The sequence below is a fragment of the Motacilla alba genome, chromosome Z (genome assembly GCF_015832195.1).
Source record: "Motacilla alba alba isolate MOTALB_02 chromosome Z, Motacilla_alba_V1.0_pri, whole genome shotgun sequence".
Lineage (NCBI taxonomy): Eukaryota > Metazoa > Chordata > Aves > Passeriformes > Motacillidae > Motacilla > Motacilla alba.
Window position 1 is genome coordinate 41,606,880 of NC_052046.1, and position 23,603 is coordinate 41,630,482.

Below are 23,603 nucleotides of genomic sequence, written 5' to 3' on the forward strand. Positions count from 1 at the left end.
TCTCTTCCCCCTTTGCTCTTCCTCTATCTGTGCATGTGTGGGATTTTTCTAGGAACCTATCAGCTGGGCCTTCTCACACCTCTCCTTGGGGTCTACCTGCCAAACTCAAGCACCACCACTCAGGCCTTCTGAGAAGCCTGAAGCCATGCAACAGCCATTGGCAGAAAGCCTCTAGACACAGATCCCTTCCCCAGCTTGCAAGGAAAATAGTGTCCAGCCACAGCTGCAGCCACAGCCAGAGCAGGCAAAGGCTTCTATAGCTGCACACACAAATGGAGAAGTACTCAAAACACAGGATGCTTAGACAGCTGCCTTCTGAGTCCAGAGCCACGGGCAGCTGCTTCTCTTCCATGCACCAGACACGGGAAGGACTCTGCTTTTCTGGCGACTTCTTGTACATTTGGCTTCTCCCAGAGAACATGTTGCAAATCAGTCCCATTCTCAGTCAGCAGAGCTGGCTTTCAAAGGGAACAGCTTGGTGGATTCTTTGCAGAAAAGGCCTAAACCCCACAGGATCCATGAGGGGTCTGCCATCAGGCACATGATGCCTTTTCCTCCAGAGTGCAGTGGCACTGGGCATTGCCCTGAAGCTTTGTCTTTTGCCACCTCAACTACAAAAGACAGCTGCTTCTTTCATTTCTGCTGTTGGCTTCTAGACTAGGCGGTGTCATCCTGAACCACTGAACCTTGTTGTCAGCAAAATGCGGGAAAGAAATGTTACCGAGAGCTGTTCCCTGACAGCTCTCAGCTGCTCACTTGACCTTTTGAGGCAATGAACTTTCTCCTCCTTTCATTTTCACACTTTCTCTACTCTTGTGAGACATGCAAAAATGATTTCTCCTACAAAAAGCGGCAAACGGGTGCAACACACTTGAGGGTCAGGAGATCTGCCAGGCGCTGCTCTTTGCCGCAGAAAAGACATTGCCAGCATCCAGGTGTCCATGCCACGCCTTCGGACCACAGCTCTAACTGCTGACCAGTACTGAGAGAGCATCAGGCATCAGCCTAACCCAGCATCTGGACAGCTTTGGAGCTTGCCTGTGGTCACTCTGGGGAGATGTGACACCAGCAAAATGCACAGCCCCTCCCTCTGAAGAAGGAACTCTGGCTGCACTCACCCTTTGCCAATAGTTTCCAGTTCTGTGTATTTCGCCTCAGGATCTCCCTCGCTCACCAGCATCTCTGGAAAAGTCCCAAGGAAAGATGCTCACTTCAAAAGAGATCCCATCCTGCAGCAGATCACAAAGGCAGCCCCACTCTCTGGGACACTGGGCCCTTTCAACTCAGGCAGTCGGGAAACAACCACAGCACCAGCACCTCAGAAACAACAGCAGCAAGACAAGAAGCCCTGCAGCACAGATGGTCTGCACAAAACTAAAAGTCTAAACTAATAAATAAGCACATGCAGAAGCAGTGCAGAGGAGACAGTGATCAGAAAACTGTAACCAAGAGAAGTGATTGCTGGCTATAAACATTCAGGGCAGCAGGAAAAACAGAACCTTTTGTTCCTGGCAATGCGCACTGGGTGACATTCAACCAAAGCTTTAATCCTTGCAAACATCAAAGGCATCTTGGGTTCTGGAATCCATTGTTATCAGCAGCTGCCCTTTCCAGAGCAGGAAGAATATTGCACAGCGCTTCCAGCAGAAGCGCACTCTCCACCTTGAAGCAGGACTTTTCCCTAAACAATGCCCTTCTGCCTTTCTGCCTGCAGCAGCTCATGGTACAGCCTGCTGGGATGGGCCTTAGGAATGAGGTCCCTCAGCCTTTAGGACAGGCTGAGTTCTGAAGATGACCTTGGCCGTGCCCCACAGCAGCTGGGCCCCACAGGAGCTCCTGCAGGCCTACTCATTCGCTAGGTCACAGCCTCCTGCTCAGCCAGAAACTAGCTCTGTTTTGCCTTTTGCCTACAGGGAAGCTCAGGCAAAGCCAAACCAGGCTGAGCTGCTCTCAGAGGCAGCAGCAACAGCCCGGTGATCCCTCACCACCTCAAAGCACAACAGCAGGTCCTGTGTCGAGGCCTCAGGACCCGGCACTCAGCTGAGCAGGAGCAGCAGGCGGGACAGCTCATGCCGGCACACGCACACGCAAGGCACTGCTCCAGCAGACAGGGATCACAAAGGACCTACTCAGCATGGCCAGGCACTTGTCCTCTGTCCTCTCTCGCAGCTGCTCTCTGCTGCCAGAGGAGCTAGTCGTGCTCCAGGTGCACGAGCTGCTCGTGCTTGAGCTTCCAGCCTGGGGACCGGAGCCTTCTTCAGAGCCTTCCGCTGCAGCCCGTGCAGGTGCCAGCACAGAGGAGGTGGAGCTCTGCGACAAGAAAGGAATTTGGGTCACAAATGGGCCTGGCAGACAGGCCCCTCCCATCCCATTTCTAATGCAAGCCCCTAGGAAGATGCTGCTGGCCACATCCAGGGCTCTTCGCCTCTCAGCTTTTGCAGCCCGCTTCTCCAGCTCAAGGCGCAAGAGCCAAAGGCTGCTTCTGCGTGACGGACAAAATGACACCACAGGCACTGCTAACCAAAGCAGGCACTTACTGATGATGTTTCCTCGGGCCGTGGGATGACAGCGGGGGCAGGTTCATCGGCACCTTCCTCCTCTTCAGCCTCTTCCTCGGGTCCAGAGGCAGCCGGAGCAGGTGCTGACCCTGCCCTTGTGCTCTGTGGACACACAGCAGCATGAGGGACAGGAAAGGACCTGCCATTCAGAACCTTACCTATCTTCATTACCTATATACCCCGCTGCATCTCAGCTCTTCCTTTAGCTACTGACAGCTGCTCTCTGGGGAGGGCCAGGTCCCTCCTGGGGACAGTGTCTCCTCCTATCCTGCAAGCCTCTGAACTGCATCTTTGCACTGCTCTTACCGCTGGGGACAGGGAGCCTGCACAGCCACTGGGCTGCACCAAGGGCCTCACTTGTGCCCCAGGAGCATCCAAAGACATCCTAATGCTACCTCTTGTCTCTTGCTAAGACAAATTCATAGCCCCGCTCAGAACAGGAGGAAAGTGATGCCTAAACATCCAAGTTCCACACCCCTTTTCCAGGCCTCACTGGCTGGGGGGAGGGCTGGAAAGATTCCAGCTCTCAGCAACTTCAGCCAGGCACGGCAGGTGCTCTCTGATCAGCAACTTTTAGCTACGCTTTGCTCCAGCCACAGGACTACCCAGAACTGCCACTTACTGATGCTGGATGCTCAGGCCCTGCAGTGGCAGCAGGTGCAGTTGGCTGGGCATCCTCCTCCCCTTTGGCCTCTTCTTCAGGAAGACACGCAGCCACAGGAGACTCCCAGGTTGGTTTTGGGCTCTGCAGACAGACAGCAGCGGCAGGGACACCTAACCTTCTTTCTGTTCAGCTCTAGACCCAGATGCACTAAGGAGAAATCTTCTGCAGAGAAATGGTACTCTAACTTGCCCAAAGTCAAGTAAAACGGGCCACTTAGATGGGACTGCACTCTCTTGTACAGGAGAAATTCCATCATGGCTTAAAGCACCAAGCAGCCCCACTTTCAGCTGCTTAAAAAGCTCTTGAAAGGAACTGGAGAAAACAGCCCGGGATCCTCCTGCGGTTGCTGCTGCTGCAAAGAGTCTGGACTGTACTTTCATTCATCCAAGCCGGCTGGCACTGGACTGCAACAGGCCAAGCTCACGGCTTGCTCCACAATTGTCAAATGCTTCCAGCACCAGAGGCTCCTTTGCCACTCACCCAAAGACCAGATCCTCTCCAGGCACGGGTGATGTGACCTGCAACACACAAGGCAAAAAGAACCAGATGCTTTAAGAAAACTGCCTGTGTTGGGCAAGCCCGCCAAAAAGTCAACCCAAAGACAGAGCATTCTGCTTTCGCTACATCACTCCAGCAGCAGCCCTTGTGTCACACAGCAAGCAAGACAACAAAAGTACAGAATATGGCCTGGTGTCTACCTCTTGTCCTCTGTGGCTACTCAACCCATAGTAACTTGAGACTGAGGAAGTCTGCAAGTGCTTCTGTAACAGTCATTGCTTCTGCCCCACCCCACCCAGCAGGAGCTACAGCTCCTCTCTTTCCTGTACTTCAGTTTTCTCAAGACATTGCCTGCAGCAATTGCCATGAGCTTACTGAAAACCTTTCGCCAGAAAAGCTTCACCCAAGTCCCCCTTAGCCGTGGGGGCAGTTCTATCGTGACACAGCACGGGAACAGCTCCTGTGTTCGGCAGCATACAAGAACTCCTCTGAAATGCCTCTTCGCAGAGGCCTTTTGCAAGCGGATTCTGTGATTTCAGCACAGAACAAATGGCTCTTTTAGCGCGCGGCAGGTGTCAGGTTCCACAGGCACATGCTGGGATGAGGGAATGCAGACAAGAAGACTTGACCTGAGGGACTTTCCCTCAGTCCTGGAGAGCAGTGCACAGCTTTTACAAGGACTCCTGCCAAGCTCTCCCAGTCTTCCCATCTTGGAAGTTGTCTTGCTTGAGCCAGCAAACTGACGAGACTCCAGACTCCATTGCCACAGGCAATGCCTCGGCAGGAGCGGAACCCCTGCAGGCTACATTACAAATGCTGCCCACGCCCCGCTGGCTAGAGACACCTCCTTCTTAGCTGGAGATCTGGGCAGCGGCTTTACCCAACTAAAGGCCTCTTTCTGGCATTTGGGTTTCTATATGCAGCAAGGTCAACTTACGCGCCAGGTGGGTGAAAAAGTACCCGGAATAAGCCACGGAAAAAGCCGTGAACGCTGCGGCACACACTCCCTCCATGGCTTGAGAAGCGCTGCTCAAGTCTGCACCAGACAACTCCTACAGGGGAAAACCAAAACTACCCAGAGTGCTGCTGGCAGAGACCTCTTTGATCAGCAGGTTCTACCAGCAGGGAGCGTGCTACAGAGCTGCTCTGCGCACTGAGCCCTTCGGGGCCTCAGCACAGCAACTTTGCCTTGACATCGCTGCGATGCAAACGCTGACATCACAATAGCAGCCGCCCTAGGCTGCTTTGTGAACTCATGCATAGAACCAGACCTTCTCTACAGCTAATGCCAAAAAAAGCCTGCAAAGTTCTCCTCTGCTACAAAGCAACACAAAAAGCCCTCCTGGTCCATAACCTCTTGCTCAAGGCATCCAAGAGTAAAAGCACACTAAGCCCCTAGAGCACATCCTGAGGAGCTGAGCACTGAGAAGGGACCAGGATGTGAGGAAGCACATTAGTGCTCCTTGGTCACTATTGCTTCTGAGCAAAAAGCAGAAGGCTTGTTCCAGCTGGACCTTCCTTAGTTCTAGAAAGCAGCAAACAAGGAGAAGCACTACTTTAATTACATTTACAGCTTTCTCCTAGCTACAGAGACAAGGGATCTTTCAGCACTATTAATTCTAAACATTTTACATCATAGCCATGGCTGTGATTTCAGCAGGGAAATGCTGTGACAGGAAATGCAAGAAGGATCCTTCTGTCTGACTCACTCTAGCAGAGAGGCCTTGGGACCAAAGCACCACCACCGTTTCTTCCCCCATTTTTGTCCTCCCACAGTAGAACACCAAACATAATGCGCATGCCTAACCTGACAGGCTATCCAGAGGACATGTGAGGAAGACCTTTGGCCTTCCTCCAACAAGAGCCCTGAAGAGACCACAAGACCCCATAGCAACAACGGCAGCCTGAGCTGTGCAGTTGAATGACGTAGATTGCAAGAATCAAAAATAGGCGGAGATTTATGGGAAACTCTTGGTGAATCTGTATTAGCATACAGTATGTATAAGTTCTGTTGGGATCCTTTTCCCTTCGTACCTTAAACAGGGTGGCAAGCGCTCCCTGTACCCCGATACATTGGTTCTTGCTCATGCTTTCTCCGAACCACTGCCAAATTTCTGTAACTCCTGAATTCTATCTGATTGCATTATTTCATCGCAAGTAAAATGGCTGACCTCAATTAAAACTGCTGCTGAAGTTGAAGTTTGTGGTTTATTGAATTGGACGTATGGGACCTCATTCCTAACACTAATAACCCTGAATGTTCAAGTCTATCCTCACCAGTCAGGAGACTGGGTGTATGCCCAGACCTGGAATAGAGGTGGAAAGGACCAGCAGTGGAAAGGACTTTTGATCCCGTGGCTGTGAGATTTACAGCTGGAGACTCCTAAATGATGGGCTTCAAGGCAGCTCTGGGCGCACGGAATTGTCTCAGACAGTACAGGAAATGTGACTCTACTGCAGGAAAAGCTGCAGTGGAACATTTCTAAAGTGAATACCATCACATGGTTTATCTTTCTGCTCATTTCCAGAGCTATGTCCCTAGTAGGGCAGCATGGCTGTTTGTTCCTGAATTACTCAGCCATCCTAGCAGCACCTTGTACCTAATGACTAGAACAGCAAGTATGGCTTTGCGTGCCAGAGCATGTAGGAGACCAAGAAAGAAAAGAGAGGCATGTCCTTTTCCCTAAGGACCTCTCCAACATCACACACATCGAACAAATACTACCTGAGCCTTGGAAAAGAAATTGTGGTTTCTGCACTTCAGTCCAAATTTGCAAACCAGAATGCAACAGAATGTGTAGATCTGACAAAACACCCATGTTCCCTACAACTGAAAAGGTCTCTAAAGGATGGTTGCCTACTCTAACTTAAGTTTGCCTACATGGTGCTAGGAATCCTCATCAGTATTCTTAAGCTCCTAGAGCATTTAAATGAGATAACTTTTGCCAAATCAGGTTTATTTGTGATTCTCACTTCCTCGATGTCTTCTAAATTTCTTTTGACAGACTTTTATTGTCGGTTTGATTAAAGCATCACCAAAACTTTCTATGGCAGAGAACACAAAAGACTACCAAGCGGATAGTTCCTCTGCATGAAGTAGGTCCAAGTGCGACAGAGTTTTCTTCTTTGAGTGATGTTTCATGGAAAGATGAGGTGGTGACAGGACTGAAGCATTGCTGTTCTTCACTGCATTGAGTGTTTACATGTTTTTCTCTTGCTAAGTTTTAAGACATTCATGTTCATATGTTTTATACAAGTCTGCTGCAAGCAATATTGAGACATTTTTGTATTTTCCCTCTGCTTGCCACAGTGGGTGGGGAAGATTCCTCCCTCAATTTATCTTAGGCAAATTTTTAGACCTCTTCCCGTCTTCTCAGAGCAAAGCATAAAATTACTCCACCAGGGCAAGTGTAGTAATGGTAGGTGATGTGTCGAGCATGAATGTGCAGAAGAAAGGCATGTGGAACTGCGGGTGGCCCCTGGAAGCAGGGAGAAAAGGGGCTGACAGAGGAGCAGAGGTGGCAGCTGGAAAGCTCTCTCCAGCTGTAGGCAAAGAAGGCATCAGTGGTTAAGCTGACAAAAGACAAGAAGAAACATTTGAGTTTGAGAAGCACTGGAGGGTTAGGTGAAGTCAGGAAAGGCACTTGGTCTGAAGCCAGTACCTTGACTGAAATGATATGCTGAGGAGGTTGGGGCCTCCTGAGTTTTGTTACACCATTGACCCCCACCCTTAAGACAATCCAGATTATTACGACTATGAAGGAATTTCAGATGACTTTACTGAGAAAGGCTGCTCTGCTGTCATTTTCTGAAACACAGGGAAATGATCCCTCTCTGGGTGCCTGTTTCCTTCTCTGCCCCACACCACAGCCAAAGTGAGTCCATTGCCAGCAGGAGGGGTGTGCAAACAGGGCATGTCCTGGGGATCCATGGCCAGCATGGAGCACTGCTATTGTGATGCCAAAAGTCTGGTGGGGAGAAAGCTTCTTGTGTCTCCTCTGCAAGCTGAGCTTCCTATCCCCTTTCAAATCCTTTCACCGTCTAGTGCTCTGACGACAGTGCTTCATTTCCATGATGGGAATTCTGAAGTCCTTTCCAAGAAGCCTTGCCTGAAAGAGAGCAGGTCTGGCTTGCAGTGCATTGCTCTGCAGGCCTTAGGAAGTCGCTTTGTCAGCCCTTACCCACCTGCTGCCCAAAACACACGTGTGAAAGGCTGAAGCTTTGCCAGCTGTGACGGTGGCCCAAAGAGAAGGCGGTTAGAGGCAAAATGATGAGGATTCTTTTGGTGCTGGCACGTCAGGTACCAGGAGGGTGAAAAAAGCCATCTGTGAGTAGCTTAGCTGACAGTCGGGGAGGGGAAGGTGCAAAGAAAGGAAGAGGTAGAAACATCAAAGGAATGAGATGACTATGTACAGAAGCTGAAGTTGAAAGTAGCAAAAAGAAAAAAAAGAAGGGTAATTGGATAAAATACTGAAAAAATAAGCAAGTCTTCTCCTGGTGCAGGAATGTGCATTGGGGGATAGTGTTGGCAGCTTTGGGTACCCATCCCATAGCCATCACCTGTTTTTCCTCAGCCCTGACGGGTCCAGGCAGGCTGTTGATCTGCATGGCCGCTCCCAGTCAGTCCCCGAGTCCTCTGCCCTTCATGCTAAACTCACCGTAAGCTGTCTGGGTGTCATCCGTTGCGGCTTCTCTTCTCCTGAGGCTTGGTCTTGGTGGTTGATTGTCTGACGGGGGGCTGTGTGGTCAGTTCTTGGCCCGTGCCCTCCAGGACAAGCTCCCACGACTCCCCCTTTTTTTCTTTGTTTTATTCAAAAGGAAAGGTATAACAATCACAGTAAAAATAATAATCTTGTCTTAACTCAAAACAACACAAGACTTAATGGACTTCAATGAAACTGGAGAATTGAAATAAACAGGTGGGTTCATATTGCAGAGCATAACTAAACAATAAGCAAATACGATTTTCATTCTCCATCAGTTCTCAGGGTCTGAGTCCTGTGTGGCTCCCCGCCACTTCATTCCCATTCACCTACCCATAAAACATAAGAGACCAGAAAATCAAAAGGACTTGTGGTGGCACCTATAGGGGCGCATGATAGGTGGCTTGTAAGTAAAGCGGAGTTAATTGAAGAAATAACAATGGATGATTTTCAAGTGTATCCATAGTAAGGAAGAAGATAAAGCTGTCAACATGGAAACAGATTAGAAAAGATACGTGGAAATTTTTGTAAGCTAGACTAGGTGCAAAAGTAAATCTGTATAGGTGCCTTACTAAATTTCTGTAAAACTTTTGCCAATTATATTGACGCTAATTGCTCTGCACCAAAGAATATAATAAGTTACTGTGATGCAGTGAATGACTTAAGATCATGCTTTGTTAAGAGTATATAAAATGGAGAACACGCAAGATAAAAACCTTTTCTTCTTAGACCCCAATCACTTGTGTGTACGTCACGTCTGACATAACAGCACCTTCCCCTGGTGCCCTTCGCCAAACACACAAGTCACAAGAAAAGCTTTCATGGGGGACCTTCCAGTGGGGCCGGGCACAGGTCTCCTGTGGGGGCAACAGAGTCGGTCCTCCGGCTGTACGGAGGATGCTGACTCTCCCGTCTAGATAAATAAAATAACTGGGTCGACTGGCTTCTGAGGGTCACCTACATTGGTAATCTCTGAACCATGAATTACAACAAAAATGGGGGACTGCTAATACAAGAGGAAAGCGGGGCCAGGGTTGAGGGCTGTCGGCAAGTGGGTTAGGGTAGAATCCTTAGCGACATGGCCACTGGCATCCTGGCAAAAGGACAGAAAAGGAGGGGAGATGGCAGATGGCTGGTGGCTGGCTTGTGCTCGTGAGCAGGTTCCACCTCCCGTCCTGTCCTTCTCAGGGATAGTGGGTTCAGGGAAGCAGGGGGATGGAACATGAAAACTGGGGAAGGAAGTCAGTTAAATATTGGGCAACTAAGATTTCAATTTAAATGGTCATCAAATATGCTGTTCAGTTACCAACAAACATCACCAAGTGCATGATGTTCTATAATCACTGTATTGAACGGATATTGAAATAAAAATGGGAGTCCAAGGGAGAGGTTAAAGCTTAGGGGACATTCTTCCAGGCCTGAGCCCCAGGAAGTCCCCTAGCAGGCCCACAGGCCTCTACAGTGGCTCAGGCAGACCCAAACTGCACAACGTTTTCACTCCCTCATGTTGTCCTTAGTTCCCGTGGCAGAACTTGCCTTCCCGCTGGACACTCGCCTGCGCCTGAGCCTGTGGAGAAGCCCGGCTCCCTCCCCCTCTGCCCACAGCAACACAGACACTCCCAACCTTTCCCAAGAGCTGCAACACAAACCACAGCAGCATCCCCAGCAGTGACACCACTGCTCTGCTCCCTTTTTGCCCTACTCTGCTCCTCTAGTCACACCTGCAAGCCTCTATCTCCACAAGGGGTTGTGGCCGTGAGGCAATGAAGGAAAAAGACCTTGGGCACTGTCGTGGTTTGAGAGGAAATGAGTTTTTGGGAGGTGGTAGTGGTGAAACCAATAGGTGCCCAGATGTGGATATTGGCACCTGGTTTGACCATTGAGGATATGGATCCGCCTCTGAGAACACAGGGGTTAAAAGCGAGTGCTCCCAGGGGATCGTTCTCTCTTGGTTCCGGTGGATGGAGGAGTTAGACCTCCCCTGCCCAGCTTTGGGCTGGGTGGGGGAGGGGAAAACCACGCGGCCGAGGGAGGTGAGCCAGAGCCTTGGAAGAAACGGAAGGGTGGAAGAACTCGGAGAGGTAGTGGGCAGCCCCCCTTTCTCAGGAGAGAGAGAGAAGGAGAGAGGTGCCAGTGCTATCTTGAAACTTGATAAGCACTGGCCTGGCCGAGGAAGAGAAGGGGGGGGGCCCGACGAGGGGAAGAGTGCCCGATGAGTAGTGTGGGAGTTCGAGATAAGCAGAGACTGTGATTTTAACCCTTCTGTGAGACGATGGAAAACCTTGCAAATGCTGATCCTCCGGGAGCTGAGGGAGGAGAGAAACGGATAAGAAGGAATGCGCAAGTGTGATGCAGAGTTGTGCAAGTGAAGAAGGACTGGGAGAAGTTGAGGAAATCCTAGGTGGAGGAGATGATGGAGTGGCTTTTGTCTGGACTTTTCTTGTATTAGCCATGGATAGAACCTTTCCTGTAATACAGAGACTGCATTTTAGGGGGAGGCTGCGCCAAAGGAGTGATGTGTGCGGAGACGACAGGTGATGAAGTGCTGGTGAGACCCCTCGGCCCCAGGGGGTGAAATATTGCGGGGGACTGGTGTCCCGAAATGAGGTGAGAGACTGTCGTTCTCTTCTGGAACTGGGCAAGGCCTCCTTGAAAGGGGAAACCCTAAAAGCAGCTCTGGTCCATGTGCAGTGGTGAGAGCACTGAACATGGAAGGAAGAAGTCACGACGTGTAGTTGCTGAGTGACGGGGATTTACCTGTGGTGGCACAAGGAGGGCTCCTTCTCTCCTTGATGAAATGAGAAGTGATTGTCGGAAGGGTGGAGATGGACTGAGTTGATTATCTGAAGGGTGATGGACTGGATTAAGATCTAAGGTTTTGTGATATTCTGTAAGAATTGAGTGGGGGGAGGAGAAATGTTTGAAAGGTTTCCATTCTGCTCTGTGTGTTAATTTTATTGTAGTTCTATGATAATAAAGTTTTTTTCCCTTTTGTTTGCAAGTGGAGGCCTGCTTTGCTCTGTCTCTGATCACATCTCACAGCAGACACCGGGGAAGAATGGGTTTTCATGGGGGCACTGGCATTGGGCCAGCGTCAAACCATGACAGGCACGCTTCCAATCCGTGCCACAAATCCCACCCACGGCTCTTCCCACACAGAAGAAACACCTGGCCATTCAGAAGCAAATTTAGAGCTTATTCACATGGTGAGAACAAAAGGAAGCTTCCAACACAGTGAAGGTTTTCTTTATTAAAGCATTTCTTTTGACTACTAGTCTAAACAAACTACAAACTTCGAGCTAGAAACTACAAACTTCGAGCTACAAACTACAAACTACAAACTACAAGACAGAAACTAGAAACTAGAAACTACGAAAAACAACAAGGGCCTCTTCCAGGGCTAGTATCTCCTGTCGGCCATGAACTGCTGTGCTGCCATGATCAGAGGCGTCAGCGTGGAGGTCGGCTTGGCTGATGTTACAAACGGATGCTGCCCAAAGAGAAAAAGAAAACATGAACTTCTACTTTCCTCACAGGCTGAAACAGGCTTTCTCTGGCTAGCAGAAAGATACAGAGACAAGGGCATTCTGTGCAACTCTGTCTCCACCTCCAAGACCTTGCTACATGAGGCAAACATGGCTCCAATCCCACAAATGCCACAAATCCAGATGGCTTCAGCTTAAGGAGATTAGGTCTAGGTGCCCGAGAAAGGCTCCCTCTAACGTGTCCTAGGCCATGATTCTCCTTTGTTTGCCTCTGAGAAGCCCCGGACTGGAGATTCTTCGCAGCGGGGCCCATCAGACGCCTTGGACTTGAGCAGATGAGGAGCCCCTGGCAGCGGGCAACTGGCGCAGCCTGCAGCCGCTTTGCCTTTTACCTGCAGAAGTTCCCGGGCAGACCAGCGCCTGTCCTCGTCCGTCTCCAGGCAGCAGTGCAGAAAGTCTCGCAACCACGCGGACTGTTGCCTGGGGTTCTGCAGCTTCGGGCTGCCCCCGGTGCTTATCAGCTGTTGAACCTGGACAAGAAGGAAATGCCACACTCTACCTGTCTCCTTCGCAGCCCAAGCAGTTCACACAAACTGTTCCCACTGGACAAGCTCCACTCTCCTGTGGCACTTTACTCCCTGCCAGAGGATGGCAGTAATAGCTTTCCTACCCCTACTCAAAGAACCCAAAGCCAGAGGCAGCCATAGCCAGTCCAAGATGCAAAGGCTCTTGCCTTGAGCCCTGATTTCCCTGGCGGTTGGAATGAGGAGCAACTCCATCAGCAAAAGCACACTTGGCTTCTCTGAGCACTGACACCAGCTCTACAGGCGATTTGCAAGACGGACTTTTGTCTAACTCCTCTTTCCAAGAAGCGTTCCATAAAATGCAGCTCAGCCCTGCTCACTGCTCCCTTGGGCCAAGCTTCTGTCAAGCTAAAGGCATCACGATTTTTCGGTGCTGTTCATGATGAAATGGCAAGGGCATGATCTGGACAAGGAGCACGAGAGACTATGCAGCCTGGAACCTGTCATTTTCAGGTAGAAGCAAGCTTCCCAGGCAGAAGAATGGCAGCAGATTTGGTTAGAGTGACAGCAGTATCTGAGAGCAGTTGCAGCGTACCGTGCGGGAGGTTTTCATCCGGTGAGGAGGCGCTCCTTCCACCATCTCGATCCCCACAATGCCAAAGGACCAGATGTCCACTTTGGGGCCATAGCATTTCCTGGTGAAGATTTCTGGCGCCATCCAGTAAGTGGTCCCAACAGCTGATCTCCGTTTGCTCTGCTCAGCGGTGAGCTGAGCAGAAAGGCCAAAATCAGCTGAGGAGAAAACACCACTCTGATCACGCCAGCGTGAATGAGGAAAGCAAACCAAAGAAATCCCCACTGGACCAATGTCCAGGAAGGCACTGTGCAACCCAGCTGCCATAAAGGGGCCACGCTGCCATTCCTCGGGCCTGCCGCCGAGGAAATGCGGAACTGGCCGCTTAGCAAAAGCCCCCGGTTTCAGGCTGTGGTTTTTAGTCCCTTGAAGCTATTAGACTATTGCTTGAGAAGGGACACACACCACCCAAAGCCTCTCCTGACCCCTTCTTCCCTGCAACACCTCCCTGCACCTTGTGGCCGTGCTCTGCGCTTGCACCAGGGCAGCCTGCACTGCCACAGGCACCACTGCAGGGAACCGGCAGGCACCCAAAGGCAGCCCCACACCGCAGCCTGCCGCGGCTGAGCCTGGCCAACAACACCCACCCAACTTGACAGATCCGTCCAGGCCCAGGAGAATGTTGTGGCTTTTGATGTCTCGGTGCATCACTTGCTTGGAGTGAAGGAAATCCAGGCCTTGCAGGCACTGAGAGAGCAAAAAGAAACACGAGCCTAAGTGGATTGCACCTCACAGGCAGCAAAGCGGCACATCTGCAACACTGACTTCCTGGAGGATGCTGAGCCATGGCAGGACAGGCTGCTGGCAAGGGCAAGAGCCTGCTGCTCTACCATGAGCACAGCAGAGCCTTTCTAAGGGAGGGTGTGTTTGCCTCTGAAAGGGCAACTGTTCCTCTGGCCAGCGCCCTGCAACCACAGACTCAAGGAGCACTGCTGCACTGGCTGTGCTCTCTCCAGCCAGACAACAGTGGATGCTTTTGCAAACACCACTTTGGCTGCCAGGCTCTCCTTTCAGGCTGAGCTCTCTCAGAGTCCTGTGAGTCTCTCTTGGTCTTTGCCACTTGCTCCACACTGCGCCACCAGCAGCTGTGCCCTTCCGGGCAAGGAATGCAGCAGACACAGGCTCCAGGCAAGTGTTTAAAAAGGCAAACACAAGCACACTAGAAGAAGGGCAGGGACACTGGCAGGCACTTCAGATGCTCTTGCTACTGCCAGTCATAAGAGAAAGGCAGAAAGGAAGCTCGGAAGATGAAATCTCTCCTCTCCTTATCACCCATTTGGAAGTCCCATCCCGACCAAGCCATGGGAAGCACAAGCGCCATCCCTCACCTCCCGAGAGACAGCTGCTATCTCTCCTTCTGCCAGATGAGTCTCCCTGATGACATCGTGTAAAGAACCTCCGTCCATGTATTCCATCACGAGCCAGAGTTCCTCGTCCACCAGGTAGCTGAAAGGAGCAAACAACAGCCTGGAGATCAATGCGCGCACTTACACCACCTGATGGATTCCTGTCTCTGTGTCTCTCTCCGAGGACGACAGGAGGAAGTGAGCAGTCATTCCCTACGCTCTACAGGGCTTGAACTCTCTGCACTCTAAAAGACTGCTTGGTATGCACACCAATGCAACAGGCCAAGGGAAATACAACCTACAGTGCTTTGTCAGTACTTCAGGCCCATGGGGAAAAATCAAACCCCAAATCAACGAAAACAATGTGGAGAGAGGACAGGAGCTTTGAGGTGGTTGGCTCAGTCATACGGGGCCACGTCCGGTCTTTGAAAGTGCCCTTCAAGCTCACTATGCCAGGAAAGATTACTGCAGCCCCATTGCAATCTCCTCCCAAGATGCTGTAGATCAGACCAGAAACAGGTAAATTAACAGCTCCATCCTCTGCCAGCGACCAAAGGAGAGGTTGTACCTCTGGCCTGCAGGATGTGCATGACCTCTCATGGCAGAACAGCAGAACCACTCACCTGTCTACATAGTTCACAAGGTTGGCATTCTTGTTGCCACGCATGACCTGGATTTCATTCAGGCACAGTTCGCTGCTGCTCTCTTCCAGGAGACTAATTTTCTTGATGGCCACCTAAAACGACATAGAAAACCATCAGCCAAAGAAGTGTGGGGCCCAGGACCACAAGGGGAACGTGGAGACACTGATTATGGGATGATAGTGCACGGCTGCGCCAAACTGCCTTGTGACTGGACATCGGGCCACGTGCTTGGGCACCTCCCAGGACAGAGACACGGCTACCCTTTGCCTTGTAAACCTGGGAGAAACATGGTCTAAGCTCTCCACCTCAAAGCTCTAACAACACTCACTGTGCTCACGGCCAGTCTTCCCCAGGGCCTTACTTTATCATTCCCATTTTCAGTCACACACCTCTTGCAAGCAGGAAGCAATTTTGTGCCAGTAAAAATGGAGCAAATCTGCTGGGAAAGCTTTGGCACTTCTAGGGGGCTTGAGCATTACTCCAGCCACCACTGGCATTCTCCATTGCACAACAACAAAGCAAACTCTTACAGACGGGACTGTAAAAATCCTGTCCTGAAAAACATCCCGAGGGTTATTCTCCCTAAGAAATACAACCCGACATACTTGACGGAAAAAATGCCATGATGATGAAAACATCATGAGGGACACCTCCAAAAAAGACAATCCTAGCACTTCCCCACTTCAGGAATTTTCATTTTGCTCCACTAAAATACTTCCCCTTGCACCACTGACATTTGCAGTTACTGCTGAAAAGACTGTAAAAAGAAATAACCCATGCTTTGATCTTCTAGGGATTTACACCGGGCTCTGAGCAGGGCTTAGGCCCTTGGGACACTCCTTGCAGACCTCTCTCTCTAAGCGCAATTCCCAAGGGCAGCCCTGCAGGTGGCTACAGAACTACCAGCACGATTCCCATGTATTTGCTCACAGCCAGAAATGAGAATAATTCAGGAACCCTGCAGCCCCAAAGAGCAGTGCCATGCTCTGAGACACCACCTGGGCACTAAGACCCAGCCAGCGTGTCCTCCTCTGAAAGATGCCGCCTGGCCTCCTTGCATTGCCTGGGGCAGCTGAGAAGGACAAAATCTGTCCCCACTGCATTTGGCAGGCGGACACTGCTCTGCCCTTCATTTGCCTTTGCAGCAAAGCTCCACTGGCGACCCAAAGCTCAGCCACAGCTCACAGCAGAGGAGAGGGCACTCGAGAGCTGCAGAAGCTGCGGCGCTGCTTGACGCTTACCTCTTCTCCTGTGGCAGTCTCCACTGCCATGCACACAGTGCCGAAACCCCTAGAAACAAAACAGGAGCAGAGAAAGAAGAAGTCCTTTAGTCCCTGCAAGTGCAAGACACTGCAGTCCAACGGGAAAAAAGTCCTTGGGAAAACAGGAAATGGAACATGACAAATTCTCGTCTGGGTCTCTTCCCCCTTTGCTCTTCCTCTATCTGTGCATGTGTGGGATTTTTCCAGGAACTTGCCGGTGGGGCCTTCTCACACCTCTCCTTGGAGTCTACCTGCCAAACTCAAGCACCACCACTCAGGCCTTCTGAGAAGCCTGAAGCCATGCAACAGCCATTGGCAGAAAGCCTCTAGACACAGATCCCTTCCCCAGCTTGCAAGGAAAATAGTGTCCAGCCACAGCTGCAGCCACAGCCAGAGCAGGCAAAGGCTTCCATTGCTGCACACACAAATGGAGAAGTACTCAAAACACAGGATGCTTAGACAGCTGCCTTCTGAGTCCAGAGCCATGGGCAGCTGCTTCTCTTCCATGCACCAGACACGGGAAGGACTCTGCTTTTCTGGCGACTTCTTGTACATTTGGCTTCTCCCAGAGAACATGTTGCAAATCAGTCCCATTCTCAGTCAGCACAGCTGGCTTTCAAAGGGAACAGCTTGGTGGATTCTTTGCAGGAAAGGCCTAAACCCCACAGGATCCACGAGGGGTCTGCCATCAGGCACATGATGCCTTTTCCTCCAGAGTGCAGTGGCACTGGGCATTGCCCTGAAGCTTTGTCTTTTGCCACCTCAACTACAAAAGACAGCTGCTTCTTTCATTTCTGCTGTTGGCTTCTAGACTAGGCGGTGTCATCCTGAACCACTGAACCTTGTTGTCAGCAAAATGCGGGAAAGAAATGTTACCGAGAGCTGTTCCCTGACAGCTCTCAGCTGCTCACTTGACCTTTTGAGGCAATGAACTTTCTCCTCCTTTCATTTTCACACTTTCTCTACTCTTGTGAGACATGCAAAAATGATTTCTCCTACAAAAAGCGGCAAACGGGTGCAACACACTTGAGGGTCAGGAGATCTGCCAGGCGCTGCTCTTTGCCGCAGAAAAGACATTGCCAGCATCCAGGTGTCCATGCCACGCCTTCGGACCACAGCTATAACTGCTGACCAGTACTGAGAGAGCATCAGGCATCAGCCTAACCCAGCGTCTGAACAGCTTTGGAGCTTGCCTGAGGTCACTCTGGGGAGATGTGACACCAGCAAAATGCACAGCCCCTCCCTCTGAAGAAGGAACTCTGGCTGCACTCACCCTTTGCCAATAGTTTCCAGTTCTGTGTATTTCGCCTCAGGATCTCCCTCGCTCACCAGCATCTCTGGAAAAGTCCCAAGGAAAGATGCTCACTTCAAAAGAGATCCCATCCTGCAGCAGATCACAAAGGCAGCCCCACTCTCTGGGACACTGGGCCCTTTCAACTCAGGCAGTCGGGAAACAACCACAGCACCAGCACCTCAGAAACAACAGCAGCAAGACAAGCAGACCTGCAGCACAGATGGCCTGCACAAAGTTTAAAAAGTCTAAACTAAAATCTAAGCGCATGGAGAAACAGTGCAGAGGAGACAGCGATCAGAAAACTGTAACCAAGAGAAGTGATTGCTGCCTATAAACATTCAGGGCAGCAGGGAAAACAGAACCTTTTGTTCCTGGCAATGAGCACTGGGTTACATTCAACCAAAGCTTTAATCCTTGCAAACATCAAAGGCATCTTGGGTTCTGGAATCAGAACCTGGAATTGTTATCAGCAGCTGCCCTTTCCAGAGCAGGAAGAATATTGCACACTGCTTGCAACAGGAGCACACTCTCCACCTTGAAGCAGGACTTTTCCCTAAACAATGCCGTCCTGCCTTTCTGCCTGCAGCAGCTCTTGGTACAGCCTACTGGGATGGGCCTTAGGAATGAGGTCCCTCAGCCTTTAGGACAGGCTGAGTTCTGAAGATGACCTTGGCCGTGCCCCACAGCAGCTGGGCCCCACAGGAGCTCCTGCAGGCCTACTCATTCGCTAGGTCACAGCCTCCTGCTCAGCCAGAAACTAGCTCTGTTTTGCCTTTTGCCTACAGGGAAGCTCAGGCAAAGCCAAACCAGGCTGAGCTGCTCTCAGAGGCAGCAGCAACAGCCCGGTGATCCCTCACCACCTCAAAGCACAACAGCAGGTCCTGTGTCGAGGCCTCAGGACCCGGCACTCAGCTGAGCAGGAGCAGCAGGCGGGACAGCTCATGCCGGCACACGCACACGCAAGGCACTGCTCCAGCAGACAGGGATCACAAAGGACGTACTCAGCATGGCCAGGCACTTGTCCTCTGTCCTCTCTCGCAGCTGCTCTCTGCTGCCAGAGGAGCTAGTCGTGCTCCAGGTGCACGAGCTGCTCGTGCTTGAGCTTCCAGCCTGGGGACCGGAGCCTTCTTCAGAGCCTTCCGCTGCAGCCCGTGCAGGTGCCAGCACAGAGGAGGTGGAGCTCTGCGACAAGAAAGGAATTTGGGTCACAAATGGGCCTGGCAGACAGGCCCCTCCCATCCCATTTCTAATGCAAGCCCCTAGGAAGATGCTGCTGGCCACATCCAGGGCTCTTCGCCTCTCAGCTTTTGCAGCCCGCTTCTCCAGCTCAAGGCGCAAGAGCCAAAGGCTGCTTCTGCGTGACGGACAAAATGACACCACAGGCACTGCTAACCAAAGCAGGCACTTACTGATGATGTTTCCTCGGGCCGTGGGATGACAGCGGGGGCAGGTTCATCGGCACCTTCCTCCTCTTCAGCCTCTTCCTCGGGTCCAGAGGCAGCCGGAGCAGGTGCTGACCCTGCCCTTGTGCTCTGTGGACACACAGCAGCATGAGGGACAGGAAAGGACCTGCCATTCAGAACCTTACCTATCTTCATTACCTATATACCCCGCTGCATCTCAGCTCTTCCTTTAGCTACTGACAGCTGCTCTCTGGGGAGGGCCAGGTCCCTCCTGGGGACAGTGTCTCCTCCTATCCTGCAAGCCTCTGAACTGCATCTTTGCACTGCTCTTACCGCTGGGGACAGGGAGCCTGCACAGCCACTGGGCTGCACCAAGGGCCTCACTTGTGCCCCAGGAGCATCCAAAGACATCCTAATGCTACCTCTTGTCTCTTGCTAAGACAAATTCATAGCCCCGCTCAGAACAGGAGGAAAGTGATGCCTAAACATCCAAGTTCCACACCCCTTTTCCAGGCCTCACTGGCTGGGGGGAGGGCTGGAAAGATTCCAGCTCTCAGCAACTTCAGCCAGGCACGGCAGGTGCTCTCTGATCAGCAACTTTTAGCTACGCTTTGCTCCAGCCACAGGACTACCCAGAACTGCCACTTACTGATGCTGGATGCTCAGGCCCTGCAGTGGCAGCAGGTGCAGTTGGCTGGGCATCCTCCTCCCCTTTGGCCTCTTCTTCAGGAAGACACGCAGCCACAGGAGACTCCCAGGTTGGTTTTGGGCTCTGCAGACAGACAGCAGCGGCAGGGACACCTAACCTTCTTTCTGTTCAGCTCTAGACCCAGATGCACTAAAGAGAAATCTTCTGCAGAGAAATGGTACTCTAACTTGCCCAAAGTCAAGTAAAACGGGCCACTTAGATGGGACTGCACTCTCTTGTACAGGAGAAATTCCATCATGGCTTAAAGCACCAAGCAGCCCCACTTTCAGCTGCTTAAAAAGCTCTGGAAAGGAACTGGAGAAAACAGCCCGGGATCCTCCTGCGGTTGCTGCTGCTGCAAAGAGTCTGGACTGTACTTTCATTCATCCAAGCCGGCTGGCACTGGACTGCAACAGGCCAAGCTCACGGCTTGCTCCACAATTGTCAAATGCTTCCAGCACCAGAGGCTCCTTTGCCACTCACCCAAAGACCAGATCCTCTCCAGGCACGGGTGATGTGACCTGCAACACACAAGGCAAAAAGAACCAGATGCTTTAAGAAAACTGCCTGTGTTGGGCAAGCCCGCCAAAAAGTCAACCCAAAGACAGAGCATTCTGCTTTCGCTACATCACTCCAGCAGCAGCCCTTGTGTCACACAGCAAGCAAGACAACAAAAGTACAGAATATGGCCTGGTGTCTACCTCTTGTCCTCTGTGGCTACTCAACCCATAGTAACTTGAGACTGAGAAAGTCTGCAAGTGCTTCTGTAACAGTCATTGCTTCTGCCCCACCCCACCCAGCAGGAGCTACAGCTCCTCTCTTTCCTGTACTTCAGTTTTCTCAAGACATTGCCTGCAGCAATTGCCATGAGCTTACTGAAAACCTTTCACCAGAAAAGCTTCACCCAAGTCCCCCTTAGCCGTGGGGGCAGTTCTATCGTGACACAGCACGGGAACAGCTCCTGTGTTCGGCAGCATACAAGAACTCCTCTGAAATGCCTCTTCGCAGAGGCCTTTTGCAAGCGGATTCTGTGATTTCAGCACAGAACAAATGGCTCTTTTAGCGCGCGGCAGGTGTCAGGTTCCACAGGCACATGCTGGGATGAGGGAATGCAGACAAGAAGACTTGACCTGAGGGACTTTCCCTCAGTCCTGGAGAGCAGTGCACAGCTTTTACAAGGACTCCTGCCAAGCTCTCCCAGTCTTCCCATCTTGGAAGTTGTCTTGCTTGAGCCAGCAAACTGACGAGACTCCAGACTCCATTGCCACAGGCAATGCCTCGGCAGGAGCGGAACCCCTGCAGGCTACATTACAAATGCTGCCCACGCCCCGCTGGCTAGAGACACCTCCTTCTTAGCTGGAGATCTGGGCAGCGGCTTTACCCAACTAAAGGCCTCTTTCTGGCATTTGGGTTTCTATATGCAGCAAGGTCAACTTACGCGCCAGGTGGGTGAAAAAGTACCCGGAATAAGCCACGGAAAAAGCCGTGAACGCTGCGGCACACACTCCCTCCATGGCTTGAGAAGCGCTGCTCAAGTCTGCACCAGACAACTCCTACAGGGGAAAACCAAAACTACCCAGAGTGCTGCTGGCAGAGACCTCTTTGATCAGCAGGTTCTACCAGCAGGGAGCGTGCTACAGAGCTGCTCTGCGCACTGAGCCCTTCGGGGCCTCAGCACAGCAACTTTGCCTTGACATCGCTGCGATGCAAACGCTGACATCACAATAGCAGCCGCCCTAGGCTGCTTTGTGAACTCATGCATAGAACCAGACCTTCTCTACAGCTAATGCCAAAAAAAGCCTGCAAAGTTCTCCTCTGCTACAAAGCAACACAAAAAGCCCTCCTGGTCCATAACCTCTTGCTCAAGGCATCCAAGAGTAAAAGCACACTAAGCCCCTAGAGCACATCCTGAGGAGCTGAGCACTGAGAAGGGACCAGGATGTGAGGAAGCACATTAGTGCTCCTTGGCCACTATTGCTTCTGAGCAAAAAGCAGAAGGCTTGTTCCAGCTGGACCTTCCTTAGTTCTAGAAAGCAGTAAACAAGGAGAAGCACTACTTTAATTACATTTACAGCTTTCTCCTAGCTACAGAGACAAGGCATCTTTCAGCACTATTAATTCTAAACATTTTACATCATAGCCATGGCTGTGATTTCAGCAGGGAAATGCTGTGACAGGAAATGCAAGAAGGATCCTTCTGTCTGACTCACTCTAGCAGAGAGGCCTTGGGACCAAAGCACCACCACCGTTTCTTCCCCCATTTTTGTCCTCCCACAGTAGAACACCAAACATAATGCGCATGCCTAACCTGCCAGGCTATCCAGAGGACATGTGAGGAAGACCTTTGGCCTTCCTCCAACAAGAGCCCTGAAGAGACCACAAGACCCCATAGCAACAACGGCAGCCTGAGCTGTGCAGTTGAATGACGTAGATTGCAAGAATCAAAAATAGGAGAGATTTATGGGAAACTCTTGGTGAATCTGTATTAGCATACAGTATGTATAAGTTGTGTTGGGATCCTTTTCCCTTCGTACCTTAAACAGGGTGGCAAGCGCTCCCTGTACCCCGATACATTGGTTCTTGCTCATGCATTCTCCAAACCACTGCCAAATTTCTGTAACTCCTGAATTCTATCTGATTGTATTATTTCATCGCAAGTAAAATGGCTGACCTCAATTAAAACTGCTGCTGAAGTTGAAGTTTGTGGTTTATTGAATTGGACGTATGGGACCTCATTCCTAACACTAATAACCCTGAATGTTCAAGTCTATCCTCACCAGTCAGGAGACTGGGTGTATGCCCAGACCTGGAATAGAGGTGGAAAGGACCAGCAGTGGAAAGGACTTTTGATCCCGTGGCTGTGAGATTTACAGCTGGAGACTCCTAAATGATGGGCTTCAAGGCAGCTCTGGGCGCACGGAATTGTCTCAGACAGTACAGGAAATGTGACTCTACTGCAGGAAAAGCTGCAGTGGAACATTTCTAAAGTGAATACCATCACATGGTTTATCTTTCTGATCATTTCCAGAGCTATGTCCCTAGTAGGGCAGCATGGCTGTTTGTTCCTGAATTACTCAACCATCCTAGCAGCACCTTGTACCTAATGACTAGAACAGCAAGTATGGCTTTGCGTGCCAGAGCGTGTAGGAGACCAAGAAAGAAAAGAGAGGCATGTCCTTTTCCCTAAGGACCTCTCCAACATCACACACATCGAACAAATACTACCTGAGCCTTGGAAAAGAAATTGTGGTTTCTGCACTTCAGTCCAAATTTGCAAACCAGAATGCAACAGAATGTGTAGATCTGACAAAACACCCATGTTCCCTACAACTGAAAAGGTCTCTAAAGGATGGTTGCCTACTCTAACTTAAGTTTGCCTACATGGTGCTAGGAATCCTCATCAGTATTCTTAAGCTCCTAGAGCATTTAAATGAGATAACTTTTGCCAAATCAGGTTTATTTGTGATTCTCACTTCCTCGATGTCTTCTAAATTTCTTTTGACAGACTTTTATTGTCGGTTTGATTAAAGCATCACCAAAACTTTCTATGGCAGAGAACACAAAAGAATACCAAGCGGATAGTTCCTCTGCATGAAGTAGGTCCAAGTGCGACAGAGTTTTCTTCTTTGAGTGATGTTTCTTGGAAAGATGAGGTGGTGACAGGACTGAAGCATTGCTGTTCTTCACTGCATCGAGTGTTTACATGTTTTTCTCTTGCTAAGTTTTAAGACATTCATGTTCATATGTTTTATACAAGTCTGCTGCAAGCAATATTGAGACATTTTTGTATTTTCCCTCTGCTTGCCACAGTGGGTGGGGAAGATTCCTCCCTCAATTTATCTTAGGCAAATTTTTAGACCTCTTCCCGTCTTCTCAGAGCAAAGCATAAAATTACTCCAC

The 23,603-nt window shown here is 50.7% G+C and overlaps 2 protein-coding genes and 2 long non-coding RNA genes across 5 annotated transcripts in view; all 4 read right to left on the bottom strand.

Moving 5' to 3' along the window:
* Window positions 1–4,733, bottom strand: part of LOC119696059 (serine/threonine-protein kinase PAK 3-like) — a 6,719-nt gene extending 1,986 nt beyond the window's left edge. Inside the window, exons 1-6 of the mRNA XM_038125574.1 lie at window positions 4,658–4,733; window positions 3,703–3,740; window positions 3,181–3,303; window positions 2,538–2,660; window positions 2,130–2,310; window positions 1,119–1,182 (exon numbers count right to left, since the gene is read on the bottom strand). Coding sequence (XP_037981502.1) covers window positions 1,119–1,182; window positions 2,130–2,310; window positions 2,538–2,660; window positions 3,181–3,303; window positions 3,703–3,740; window positions 4,658–4,733 — 605 coding nt within the window. The remainder of the gene's footprint in view (window positions 1–1,118; window positions 1,183–2,129; window positions 2,311–2,537; window positions 2,661–3,180; window positions 3,304–3,702; window positions 3,741–4,657) is intronic.
* On the bottom strand, window positions 3,210–4,810 carry LOC119695822. Its single transcript, XR_005255397.1, has 3 exons — window positions 4,658–4,810; window positions 3,703–3,740; window positions 3,210–3,303 (listed from the first exon to the last, which is right to left on the bottom strand). It is a non-coding gene; the product is annotated as an uncharacterized LOC119695822 (long non-coding RNA).
* Window positions 4,811–11,571: 6,761 nt separating this feature from the next.
* On the bottom strand, window positions 11,572–19,700 carry LOC119695601 (serine/threonine-protein kinase PAK 3-like). 2 transcript variants are annotated; one of them, XM_038124447.1, is made up of 11 exons: window positions 19,665–19,694; window positions 19,022–19,144; window positions 18,614–18,794; window positions 17,592–17,655; window positions 16,298–16,346; window positions 15,036–15,148; window positions 14,395–14,512; window positions 13,654–13,753; window positions 13,028–13,224; window positions 12,301–12,438; window positions 11,572–11,913 (listed from the first exon to the last, which is right to left on the bottom strand). In XM_038124447.1, exons 3-11 carry the CDS (start codon window positions 18,618–18,620, stop codon window positions 11,824–11,826), a joined length of 876 nt encoding a protein of 291 aa, XP_037980375.1. In that variant the 5' UTR covers window positions 18,621–18,794; window positions 19,022–19,144; window positions 19,665–19,694; the 3' UTR covers window positions 11,572–11,823. The 2 variants fall into 2 exon arrangements, with proteins under 2 accessions (XP_037980375.1, XP_037980376.1); XM_038124448.1 differs by lacking the exon at window positions 17,592–17,655 and having other exon boundaries at window positions 11,635–11,913; window positions 19,665–19,700.
* LOC119695602 lies at window positions 19,694–21,294 on the bottom strand. Its single transcript, XR_005255255.1, has 3 exons — window positions 21,142–21,294; window positions 20,187–20,224; window positions 19,694–19,787 (listed from the first exon to the last, which is right to left on the bottom strand). It is a non-coding gene; the product is annotated as an uncharacterized LOC119695602 (long non-coding RNA).
* Between the last annotated feature and the right edge of the window lie 2,309 nt (window positions 21,295–23,603).

What these genes read in the sequence shown, in the direction of transcription:
- LOC119695601 (XM_038124447.1), bottom strand. An exon ending in CTTGTGAACTATGTAGACAG is followed by an intron (nt 14,513 to 15,035) that starts GTGAGTGGTTCT and finishes TGCTCCTTTCAG; the next exon opens with CTACCTGGTGGACGAGGAAC. An exon ending in GGACGGATCTGTCAAGTTGG is followed by an intron (nt 13,225 to 13,653) that starts GTGGGTGTTGTT and finishes TTTTCTCCTCAG; the next exon opens with CTGATTTTGGCCTTTCTGCT.